General features: G+C 40.1%; 1 protein-coding gene across 1 annotated transcript; it reads left to right on the forward strand.

The window, feature by feature from the left end:
• The first annotated feature begins 4917 nt into the window (after window positions 1-4917).
• LOC124269543 (phosphoserine aminotransferase-like) lies at window positions 4918-12633 on the forward strand. The gene is made up of 10 exons (XM_046704574.1): window positions 4918-5137; window positions 6618-6678; window positions 7470-7539; window positions 7819-8024; window positions 8502-8579; window positions 9083-9177; window positions 9833-10002; window positions 10611-10739; window positions 11153-11290; window positions 11875-12633. Exons 1-10 carry the CDS (start codon window positions 5078-5080, stop codon window positions 11978-11980), a joined length of 1113 nt encoding a protein of 370 aa, XP_046560530.1. The 5' UTR covers window positions 4918-5077; the 3' UTR covers window positions 11981-12633.
• The last annotated feature ends 1063 nt before the right edge of the window (window positions 12634-13696 follow it).

Below are 13696 nucleotides of genomic sequence, written 5' to 3' on the forward strand. Positions count from 1 at the left end.
TATTTATTTATTTATTCCACAGTGTATTTATTTATTTATTTATTTATTTATTTATTTATTTATTTATTCAGTGTTTTCATTCATACAGCAAATCCATGGGAGTTTCAACATCAGTCTAACGTCACAACAATTACCATGGTTGACACATGTCATCGTATACCAATTGCGTAGATCGATGCTCATGCTGTTGATCACTGGATTGTCTGTTCCAGACTCGATTATTTACAGACCGCCGCCATACAGCTGGTTTATTGCTGAGTGCGGCGCAAAACTAAACTCACTCACTCCACAATGACCGCAACTGTGGTACTTGATTTCTACCATTTCGTCCACTCTACCACCATTATTCAAATCAAATTTCAGAAAATCAGTAAACGAGTCATATACTTAATTGCGAAGAGTCACGTTACAGCATATATCAAGCCCTTCTGACAGATTGCATGCATACGTCATAACAAGCAGGCTCGGTCACTGCGAGCCTATCAAGTACGCAACTGGGTCCGGTTTCATGTAAACGTTGCGACGGGGTAAGTTAAACTATGGGCGAGTGAGTTTAGTTTTACGCCGCACTCAGCAATATTCCAGCTATATGGCAGCGGTCTGTAAATATTCGAGTCTGAACCAGACAATTCAGTGATCAACAGCATGAGCATCGATCTGCGCAATTGGGAACCGATGACATGTGTCAACCAAGCCAGCGAGCCTGACCACCCGATCCCGTTAGTCGCCTCTTACGACAAGCATGGGTTACTGAAGATCAATATTCTAACCCGGACCTTCACGGGTGACGGGGTTAGTAAAACTATGGGTGAGATAGTCTAGATTTACGCCTCTTTTAGCAATATTTCAGCAGTATCAGGGCGAGGGACACCAGACTTGGGTTTTACGCATTGTACCAATGTGTGGGGAATCGAACCCGAGTTTTCGGCGTGACGAGCGAACACTTTAACCACTGGGTTATCAACAGCGACATCGTCCCGTAAACTGTTGGACCTAGCGGCTGAGAAAAATACACCCATTATATCACATGCAATAGGCTGACTTTTACAAAAAATGTGTCTGTTCAAAATATATATCTGCAAAGACAATCAAAATGGAGCCCGGAAAAATCTTCCAAGAGCTGGGTCCCGCCGTGATATTGCTGGAATATTACTAAAAGCGGCGTGAAACTAAACTCACTCATTCAACTCCAAGAGCAATCGAGACTTGCCAAGTCTTTCTGGACCCCTTGAGTTGGTCTCCTTTTTAATGTATTCCCTTGGATCTGGGAGGTGTAAAATAGCTGGAGAGTAAACTAACAACAAACAATACCAAACAGTGTGTATGGCTCAGGAAACGTTTCCAAACATTCAGTAGATCTCGGGAAACAATACCAAACAGTGTGTATGGCTCAGGAAACGTTTACAAACATTCAGTAGATCTCGGGAAACAATACCAAACAGTGTGTATGGCTCAGGAAACGTTTACAAACATTCGGCAGACCTCGGCAAACACTACCAAACAGTCGGCAGACCTCGGAAACACTCTCAATTATAGTTTACACATTGGTGTTAATCGCATCAAAGGTTTTTACGTGTAACTACCTTTTCGGGCTGACACTTTGGTCCGAAATCCGAAATAATGAGAGTCCGAGATACAGAGCTGTTTCATTATGACAACAAAGAAGGATTACGTCGGGACCGTAAGTTCAGTCCGGTTTATACAGCAATCCGAGAAAGAGAGAGTCCGAGTTGGACAGAGTGCACTGTATTATCTATAACGCATGCGTTCTTTGGGGTTAGGACAAGAGGATAGAGGATATATGCAGCTGCAATCTGACAGAAGTACTTAACCATCTTTTCATTGTTCGATTCACATCAGCGCATATGAAAGGCTATTTCTCCTGCCAGGTATGTGCAGAGCGTACATAATCAAAGCTTTTAGTATGGTTGAAGAGGCGTGAACTTTTTTACCTATTGCAATTACAGTGTTCATATCTGGTCTGGCATGACGTAAAACTCTAACATGAGCTCGGGTAAAAATACCGGCAACGGATAACCTTTTGTCATGGAAAGAAATGACATATATATAACCAGATAGCTTTTGCCATAGCTATTTTGCATGTAGTTCATTTCTCAAAATGTGTCTACCCGTGAAAATCCGGGTTAGATTGGTCTCCAATAACCCATGCTGGTTTAGTCTCTATTCGCCTACATCTCAATTCGCTAGTTCACCATTGCGTAATCAACAGTCAACAGACCATGACATGTTGTTTTAAGACTGTAGGCGAATTGGGATGTAGGCGAAATGAGAACATACCCCCATGCTTGTCGTAAATGACGACTAATGGATGGGGCGGTCAGGCTCGCTGACTCGCTGTTGATCCCTGGATTGTCTGGTCCAGACTCGAATATTTACAGACCGCCGTCATATAGCTGGAATAGTGCTGAGTGAGGTGTAAAACTAACCTCACTCACTCAAAATGTAAAGTTTCTTTTTTTTTTTGTTCAGTATATATGCCATTTCTTACAGAACCGCTGATGTGAACCGCACAATGAATAGATGGTTGAGTACTTCTATCAGACTGGAGATGAATACTTCCTTTTTGTCCTAACCAAAAGCAAGCTGGTGTTATAGAAAACGCATGACATATATCTGCGGCGCTGTACAATAGCACCGATCTGCGGAAGATGAATGACGCAAGTGAGTTGTCAGTAAGAGGTACACGGTGTCTGGACCTGAGTAAAATTCCATTGCTTACAATCACAATACAGAAACATGGCGAGTGTTTATCCAAGATAAGAAGAGTTTCAGATAATGAGGTAATTGCAGCTGTTTCAACGGAAATCGGTCAGGTAGATATCTACATTCGACTACATTCACCAAACTGCATCCACCATATTGCATATGACAACCATGTAATGGCGGTCGTGGTAGTGCAAATGGAGGAGGAGGGGGGGGGGGGGGGTATATGAAGGAGGGAGTGAGGCCTAGGATGGGATAAATGTCAATATTCCTTTAGGCTCAATGCTTTAAATATACAATAACAGTGATGACGAAACCTGAATCGGGAAAACTGGGAGAAGAGGGGGCTGTGTAGTGTGTGGTGGTTTGGGGGTGGGGGGTGTTACTGACACGTGTATATACTGGATACGTGCATATACCGAACATGTGCTTATACTGAACCGGTGGGTATACTAGCTGAACATCTGGGTATACTGAACAGGTGTATATACTGAACATGTGGCTATACTGAACAGGTGTATATACAGAACATGTGTAAATACTGGAACCGGTGCATAAATTGAAACAAGTGCATATACTGAACATGTGGGTATACTGAACATGTGCATATACTGAACATGTGGATGTACTGGAAGGTGTGTGTACTGGAAGGTGTGCATATGAACATGTGTGTGTACTGGAAGGTGTGCATATACTGAACATGTGTGTGTACTGGAAGGTGTGCATATACTGAACATGTGGATGTACTGGAAGGTGTGCATATACTGAACATGTGTGTGTACTGGAAGGTGTGCATATACTGAACATGTGTGTGTACTGGAAGGTGTGCATATACTGAAACACGTGTCAATCGGTACAAAACCATCGTTTGTTTCGACCCAGGCTGTACAGGCATTCTATCACTTCAGTAAAAAAAGCAAATATATGCACTGCTGATCATTATAAAATGTCAGCCCTATTTGAAACTCATAATATGAAGCAATTAAGAAATCTATGTAAATTTATTTCCATTATAATGTCTGTCAACATGACATGATTAATTTACCTGTACATAATTGCTGGATTTGTTTCAAGCCATAGCCTAAAAGTGATATATTTTTGAAAAATACCCCCCATGATGCTTTGCATGTATTTGTAAACTTATGGTAATAAAAAGGATGATTGATTGATCATATTCTGGTATGTTTCCAACTGACGTCTAGAATTCAGTGCAGCCTAAATTAAAAAGCCAATATCCTTGCGGGGGACACCAGAAAAGGGCTTCACCAATTGAACTCATGTGGAGAATAGAACCCGGGTCTTCAGCGTGACGTGCGGACGCTTTAACCATAAGGCCCCATAAATATCGTTAATAGCAACGTCAATGAGTAGGAGAAGATATTAAAATGAAAACGAGGCGGAAGGGAAGCAAAGAAAGTAAAAACAACAACACATCATAATAAAAGTTATTATGCAAATTGTGACTTGCTATTTTTACGTCATTTTACATCCCCATACTTACTGTGAGACCACGGTTGTATAACTCCTCATGATGAACCTGTGACTATAGCTGTGTGGCAATGTAGGAATGCACACCTTTACAAATAAAATATTTTTTTTTTTTATAACAACTTAACTACATTTTGCATACGTCTGCAAAATTGCATGGATCATATCTCCGACGTTCTTTGTTTATGGGTTCTGAGTCAGCTGATGCCATTGGGTGTATTTCATCATGCAGTAACGGGTCGATCTTGACCTCACTAACATTTCATGTCGCCGGCAACTCAAGGCCGTTTGTCGCAGGAAACTTCCTCTCCCAAATAGACTTGACCTCATTTCACGCTTGTTGTAGAAGTATTTCATCATCTTTTACACTTACAAACACTAAATTCACTCGTTTTTACCTTTGCCATCGTAAAATAACCACGCATGCATCCATTTCGTGGACCAGGAAATGATTCTGGTGTTTTGTAGTAACATTTTACTAATATGGTTATATTGCACTAATATGGAAGCATGCGCTTATTTGGTCACTATGCACTAATATGGAGGAACCACGTGACCCTTTCTTCTAGGTCATTCAGACCTCGGCTTCAGATTCGCTGGAGAGCATGGTTTGTTCACGTGAAACCCGATGAACTCCGACCTTCTCTCAGGGCGTCAGCCAATCAGACGATCAGCCAGCATCAACCAATCAGAACCCAGGACAATGTACCGGTAAGGCCTCGAGAGTATAAAACCTGACGCAAGCCATCATTCTGCCTCTCAGCTCATTCACACCAACTGGCCTAAACACCACCACGGCGTTGAGGACTAGCATTTTACCTGCAAACTTCATGTGAGAAAATCTTCACCGAATACAACCACCACGATGCCTTCTGCTACAAAAATCATCAATTTTTCACCCGGACCAGCTAAACTCCCCGAAGAGGTAATATATATCTCAAATGATCTTTGTTTATTTGCAAATGAAGATTTGTGGAAATTCTCCACCGTCATCAGGTGATGACAAACCTTTTATATTGTGTTTATATGCAGCAATGAAAATTTATGCTAAAAAGCGAGGGTTGTCACTATAATAGATGTTATATGCAGATAAAATGCATTAATTAGTACCGTTTTCCGTGTGACGCGGAAAATTATGTAACGCACCCAAGCCGGTTTACGTAACGGAATCTTTTGAAATTGACAACCCTGACAGTGAGTGGCTGTTCTTTCGTGTCAACACAGCACATATCTTTGAATTGCAATTAAAAACCTTACCACCTGTTAATCCCCTTTCGCTTTTATTCTGTGTTTTTTTAGCGAATTAATTAGTGTCATCAGGATGCATTGTCAGATCCCCCCATCTGATAATGCACCCAGTTGACACCCAGATGCATGATTCCCGCTGAAATATGCACGGAAAGTATCTGCTAATCCTTGTGATATTTCCCGAGATTAAATTTAGCAATATATTAAGTTCCTTGTTTTTCATCGTTTTAATTTTTTTTACAAAAATATGCCGGTAAAAAACCACCCAGCCCAACAGGTAGGCACCCCCTCCCGTAGGGTGCTAATACTTCGGGTGCCAAAACTGAATACCCCGTTGCACTAAAAATAAATAAACCCACTCCTTGCAAAACTAACGCTGACCCCATCAGGGTGTGGGAATGATTCATCACTTGACCTTTGATAACAGTCAACTGAACAGCTGGAATTGATCTGAACATGATCAATATGAAACTAGTAACATATATAACTCTGACACTGACCTGTACAATCTAACAGTCTGGTTTAGTAGGGTACCAGCCTGCTTTTGGTATTGCATAAAGTAGTATACTCAATGCCAGGGAAAAAAATTCTGTTACGAGGATGTCAATATTTCAATGCAGAAATACATTTTTCACCTTGTTACAAAGGTGACACCTCGAAGCAATAATTATTGGCCCCAGGCCTATGAGCACATATGATCATGTATTGTATGTTAAAGCACCTGTCTAATTTAATAGTACTAGCTCTGTTCCTGTCAAATTTACTAGTACTAGCACTGTTCCTGTCTAATTTACTAGTACTAGCACTGTTCCTGTCTAATTTACCAGTACTAGCACTGTTCCTGTCTAATTTTCTAGTACTAGCACTGTTCCTGTCAAATTTACTAGTACTAGCACTGTTCCTGTCTAATTTATTAGTACTAGCACTGTTCCTGTCTAATTTATTAGTACTAGCACTGTTCCTGTCTAATTTATTAGTACTAGCACTGTTCCTGTCTAATTTACTAGTACTAGCACTGTTCCTGACTAATTTACTAGTAGCACTGTTCACTGATGTACCTCACATGGTCTTCGGCTAGATGCCAAGACAAATTCTGTTTGGGGCTGCTTCTCATCAAAGGAGATAAGATCATAAAACTTTTGTTTCTTTGTCTGCAGGTATTGGAACATGCACAGAAAGAAATGATCAGCTACAAGAATACTGGAATCAGCGTCATGGGTAAGTCACATTTCTCTGTAGACCCAAAGATGAAAAGCATGATTCCTGTTTCTACCAACCCAGGGCAGAGTTTGTGTGTTGTTTAACGCTGTACTCAGCAATATTCCAGCTATATGGTGCCGTCTGTAAATAATCAAGTCTTGACCAGATAATCCAGTGATCAACGACATGAGCATCGCTCTATGCAACTGGAATACACTGACATGTGTCAAACATGTCAGCTAGCCTGACCACCCGATCCCGTTACAGGGCTCGATTTAGTGCTTTGTTACTTGCATTGGTGCAACCCAATATTACAAAGTGCAACCTAATTATTAGTATAACTTGCACCAGGTGCAAGTCAATTTTTGAGAAATAAAGCAAATGTAAATCTAACATTATAAGCATAATCATGTCAGCTCATTTTTCTTATCAACTTTGAATAATTCAATAGCATATTTATTTCATTACATATTGCAAAAAAAGCATTGCAACTGGAATTTGGCTGGTGCAAATAGGTTTTTATCTTAGGTGGCACCTGGTGCAAGTAGTTTACCATCTCTTAAATCGAGCCCTGCGTTAACTGCCCATTACTTTAGCTGCTGCTGCTGATAGACGGCAGACAATGGAGAGGAAGGGACAGGTATTTGTTTGTTTGTTATTTTATTCCACGCTCAGCAATATTCCAGCTATATGGCGGTGGTCTGTAAATAATCAAGTCTGGACCAGACAATACAGTGACTGATATCACATGCATGTTGCAATCTTAATTAAATATTTAGACAATTGTATGTTGCAAATCTATTTTCCAGAACTGAGCCACAGATCTTCTGACTTCTTGAAGATCATCGACCAAGCTGAGAAAGATCTTCGGGATTTGCTGTGAGTACATAGTTGTTCGTTACTATAAGACTTTGTGATCTTAACTACATCTATGGACAAATTGCCAAACTCCAGTATAAAGTGAAAGTGTAGTGGCTTAAGCATTGTGGTCTGGGTTCAAATACCTAATGGGTACAATGTGAGGGTCATTCTGTGCTTACCCATCTTGGTGTTATCCGACTGTTGATGAACGTTGTGTTAACTAATGCTGACTCCAATATAGAAGTTTGTTTGAGGAAAGTGTTGTTTGTCTGTTATCAATGTGATCTTTTCTTTCAGCCGTATCCCTGACAACTACAAGGTGCTGTTCCTGCAAGGTGGTGGCACTGGACAGTTCTCTGCTGTTCCCTTGAACCTCATCAAGAGGAATGAAAGTGGGGCAGCAGACTATATCGTCACAGGGAGCTGGTCAGCCAAAGCTGCCAAGGAGGCCGAGAAATTTGGAAAAATCAACCGGGTTCTGCCGAAAACAGACAAATATACAGGTGAGAATGAGATATAGGGAGCACACAATATATAATCAATGAACAATTTGAATTCATCACCTGTATATTTGTCATGAAGTCGACAATATCTGACATATTTAGTGTTGACAGGGATGGGAATGTAGCAATGCACGCACATTTCATCTCAGGATGAATTATCATATCTACAACAAAATATCCAAATGAATCAGAAAACAAGGGGTATAACAAGGCCCTACCTGATGATTCAATACAAGTTTTTTCTACTTGCTGTGGCCTAACTGGTTGATGTGTACAAATGACTGCTGACCAACTTGAAGCAGCCATGTTGTTTATAAGCCGAATAGAGTTATTTCCCTTGATACCTCCAGTACAATTTCAATATGAACATGATAAAATCCTACTTTATACACATGCAATTGGATTTTATCAATAAGAAATGAAACAGTAGATGTTTATTTGTGTTTGATTATGAAGTTAATATTGTTGTGTTTCCAGTTATTCCTGACCAGTCTCAATGGAAGCTGAATCCAGATGCTTCTTTTGTCTATTACTGTGCCAACGAAACAATTCATGGTAAGCTGGCAGAGGAAGAAATAGATAACAGAACTGTTTAGAATACACAATTATTGTACATATTTTACTGATCTTTGGAGATTCATTTTTTTATTCTGATTGGTGGTTTAGAAATTAAATATAAAATATGGTTGCTTTCATTATAATCAGATAGAAATAGAAAGTCTGGTTACATTTTAAACATGTTTGGATGTTTAATAATACATTCTCATGAGATTATGAAAAACATCACCTGGTGATAAATTAGTGCAATAGTCAGGTGCCAGGAAACTTTTTTGATTCATCAGTCTGAATCAGGTAATCAGACATTACTTACTGGGGTAGCCTAGTGGTTAAAGCGTTTGCTCATCAACCTGAAGGCCCGGGTTCCATTCCCCACATGGGTACAATGTGTGAAGCCCATTTCTGGTGTCCCCTGCCATTGATTTTGCTGGAATATTGCTAAAAGCGGAGTAAAACCATACTCACTCACTGTTATTGACTCGTTGCTTTTTCGCCACCAGGTGTTGAGTTCCAGTTCGTCCCAGAGACACATGGTGTCCCGCTAGTCTGTGATATGTCTTCAAATATTCTTTCAAGACATGTGGATGTTTCCAAGGTGAGTACCAAAGGCTGTCACACTGTGAGTCTAGTAGTTCAAGTGTCCAACGCTCATCACTCAAAAACTCAGGTTTAAGTCCCCACATGGGTACAATGTGTTAAGCCTATTTCTTTGATTGGCTACAAACTTCCACCTTCATTAATTTGATATCAGAGACCTTGGATTTCCGGTGAGAGTAAAAACCACAAGCACAACCATAGAAACACAATGTTAGGGTCATAGGAGGTGAGGTGAAATTGGGTTTAACATCATGCATGAGAATATTTCACTCATATGACGACGTGCATGCATGTGTATGTGTATGTGCGGCTGCTTGTACTAGCCCAGACTTCAGCTGGTTTTATAGTGCTAGCCCACTGAGATACCATGCTGCAGTGAAGCATGAATACCCCACTCAGACACATTATACTGACTTCAAGCCGACCAGTCCTTGTACCCATTAATGCCGAGCGCCAGGCAGGGACCAACAAGTACCATATTTTAACGTCTTTTGGTATGACGCGATCGGGGATCGAACCCGCGACCTTCTGCTCTCCGGGCGGACACTCTAACCACTACACCATGGAGGCGGTCTACGGTCATAGGATTCTACAGAATATATTACAAATGATATTAATATCAAATGGTTGATTAAGTTGCATTTTTATTTCAGTTTGGTGTGATATTTGCTGGGGCACAGAAGAACATCGGCTGTGCAGGTGTTACCCTTGTCATCATCCGCGAAGACCTCATCGGTCATGCAATGCCCACCTGTCCCGTCATCTTCGACTACAAGACACAAGTCGGCAACAACTCCCTCTACAATACTCCTCCCACCTACAGGTACAGCAGACCTTCCTCCTCAAATATTTTGTTACCCATGAAGGTCCGGGTTAGAATTGATCTTCAGCAACCCATGCTTGTCGTAAGAGGAGACTAACGGGTTTGGGTGGTCAGGCTCGCTGACTGGGTTGACACACGTCATCGTGTCCCAATTGCGTTGATCGATGTTCATGCTGTTGATAACAGGATTGTCTGGTCCAGACTCAATTATTTATAAACTGCCGCCATATAGCTGGAATACTGCTGAATGTGGCGTAAACTAAACTCATTCACTCACTCAAATATTTTGTTTGTTATTTTGCCAAGCAAAACTAATGGTGTGAAATACACAATGCCATTTTAGAAAGTGGTCAAATGTAAATCTGTACTTTATTGAGAAAGTGTAATCCCAAATATCCCCAAATCCCAAATATAACGTATGTTAACACTAATGGCATTCTGTAAATAGTTGAGCTTGGGTCAAGCAAATAAGAGGCTGAGAAAAATGTGAAAATGCATCTTTAAAATACACAGTCTTTAAAAGAATCCAATTTATTGGGAAATGTGTAATTTCTATTCATTATTTTAAAAAAAATATTTCATTTTCTAATGATTCTTTCATCTTCCAGCATCTATATCATGGGGCTCGTCTTTGAATGGATTCAGAAACAAGGAGGTGTTGAGAAGATGGAGAAGAATGCAGTTGCCAAGTCAACAGCAGTTTATGATCTCATCAACCAGTCAAACGGTTTCTTCAAGTATGTGTTAACCAATGCCACTTTTTTCTTTTACACATATTGTGACTAAACTATGTGATGTAATGACAGAAAAGTATGAAATCAACTATTTGTGGGTTGAAATTATATGAATCAGGTCACATTATTAAATAAGTTCTCAAATTACATTGAAAAGATGTCATAGTTTCAAACAAGACACTAAAATATATTGCAATCAACACAGATTGAAGTTGTATGAGTTGTCTCTACTTGATTTGTGCAGTTATTTCCCATTGTGTTTAGAGTTGTCCCCTGATTTTGATCTGTACAGAGTTGTGTTCCTTTAGTTTTGCAAAACTTAAATATGCAAGCTATAATTTTAGTACCCTTTTACAACATTAATAACCAGTTTATTATTTATTCTCTGTTCTTATATTGGTTGTATTGTCTTACAGCTGCCCATTAGATACGAAATGTCGGAGTCGTATGAATATTCCAGTCCGTATCGGTTCCATGGAGGGAGTTGAAGCTCTGGAGAAGAAGTTCATTGAGGAAGCAACAGAAAATGGTCTCGTCTCACTTAAAGGTCATAGGTGAGTTGGTGTTGTCCCACTAATTGTTCGTTTGTCGTCACTCGGCAGTATACCGGGTATATGACAGCAGCCATTAAAAACCAAAGTACAAAGCGGTCTTAGCGCTAAGGTGGTCCTAACTCCTGTACCTCAACATAGACTTGTTACTCAAACTGCATTGTGCAACGGCACCTTGGATCTGATAATCCAGTGATTGTCATTGTGAGCGTCCAGCTAGTTGGTCAGCGACCCCTGAAGATATGGGTTAGAATTGGTCTTCAGTAACCATTGTTGTCGTAAGAGGCGACTTACGGGATCAGGTGGTCAGCCTCGCTGACTTGAATGACACATGTCATCGTATCCCAATTACGTAGATTGATGCTCATGATGTTGATCACTGGATCCATTAAACTCTCCTCCTTATGTGTATCACTAAATGCCACTCAAAGACCTCAGTAGCCAAGTGTTCACATCGCGTCACCATTTATTGTAACTTTGTTTGATAATAACGGTCCCAATTTTCCACAGTTAACGAAAACTTCCCAGAGTTCATACATGTCTTATATTTGTTATAATATATTATATTTTTATTTGTCTTATTTCAGATCTGTAGGGGGTCTGCGAATTTCACTCTACAATGCTGTCAAGGTGGACGAGGCGCTAGTCCTTGTGAATTTCATGAAGAAGTTCCAGCAGGAACACCAGTCATGAACAAAGATTTGTCTGTACCATGTCCACTAGAAGCAATCTGTATATGTATTTCGGATAAACCTGCCAACTAAACACACTCATTAAAATGGGGAGGTGCAATGTAGGGGATGATTGTTAACTCAGTTTAAGGTCACGGTACAAGACTGATATACAAATGTCCTTTCAATTTCTGTGATGATATCATACATGCACAAAATAGTTTTTAAAGCCATTAGATCTGAATTCTGATGTTTTAGGTGTTCAATAATATTTATTGAACTTTTATTATCCTGATTGTTTGTTGAGAATTGTCTCCCTTGCGAAGGGTGGGTAACTCTAAGGCTGCTATTTGGTCCAGGGGTTGTCTCCCTTGTCAAGGGCAAGTAACTCTTTTAATATTGTAAAGACAGTGACACAAAGATATGAAGTACCACAAGGACGGTCATACATCACACATGTGACTGTAAATATATTTTCATCTCTAAAATAAGGATACCATATGGCCAGTATGTGTATCCTGTTCTGTCCATGTAAATAGTGTATAGACTGCTTAACACACTGTATTGGTACTATGTACTATGATATTTGTAAATATTGACTGTTCTTTCATTCTGTTGAATTGAAAGTTTCTTCATTTATTGAAGATGTCCTGTAAATAAAGTATTGGAACTCAATGTTCTGTTTGTTTGTTATTCCAATTGACTTCTGTTTGACTGAATTCATTAGATAGATACGTGTAATGGTTGGGACTGGGGCGTTGAGTCAGCGAACTGCTCCATTTATTACAACACCTTTAATGGTCTGTAACCTCATCCAACGCTTCCCTTTCATCACCTGGGACGGTGGGGTAGCCTAAAGGTTAAGGCACCTGCTCGTCATTCTGTAGACCCAGGTTCGATTCCCGACATGGGTACAATGCGTGAAGCCCCTTTCAGATGTTCCTCGTCGATATACTGCTGGAATATTGCTAAAAGCGGCGTAAGACTAATCTGTTTGACTTCACTTGCTGTTTTCATTATTTGGCTGAGATAGCCACTGCTAAATTTTTACTGTATTGATTATGTGTCATCAGTATTTCATTCAAGGTCAGTGGTGTGGTAGCCCAGTGGTTCAAAACATTCACTTGTGAGACAAGGCCCAATGTTTTAAGCCTAGTTCCTCTCAATGTAGCAGTTCATTGTTCCAGTAATAGAATGCGTCTAAGTATCAATAACACTTGGAGGCTATGTTGTGGCTTCGAACAACATGAAATGGGCATGCACTAGATATGCATATTACACTGACTGACTGACTGAGTTTGGTTTTACACCGCTTTGAGCAATATTCCAGCAACATCATGGTGGGGGACACCAGAAATGGGCTTCACACATTGTACCCATGTGGGGATTTGAACCTGGGTCTTCGGCGTGACGAGCCAACGCTTTAACCACTAGGCTACCCCACCACCCCCATATTACAGTATGCAAGGGTTCTCAGAAAGTGCTCATGCAGTTGATCATTGGATTGTCTGGTCCAGATTTGATTATTTACAGACCACCTTCATATATACTCATCACAAAATGTTAAGCAACACAAATTGGTAGTCTCATTACATTTTGATTTATTGAAATTGCAAATCATGGAATGATGCAATAGAAAGGTGAAACATATATACACACGATTAATGAAATGAAATGGTATTGAGCAATAACAGACGTACAAATCATCAAAAGCATGTACCCGTGAAACAGTCATGCA

The sequence above is a fragment of the Haliotis rubra genome, unplaced genomic scaffold, assembly GCF_003918875.1.
Source record: "Haliotis rubra isolate DU_JTF1 unplaced genomic scaffold, ASM391887v1 Scf1453, whole genome shotgun sequence".
Classification (NCBI taxonomy): Eukaryota; Metazoa; Mollusca; class Gastropoda; order Lepetellida; family Haliotidae; genus Haliotis; species Haliotis rubra.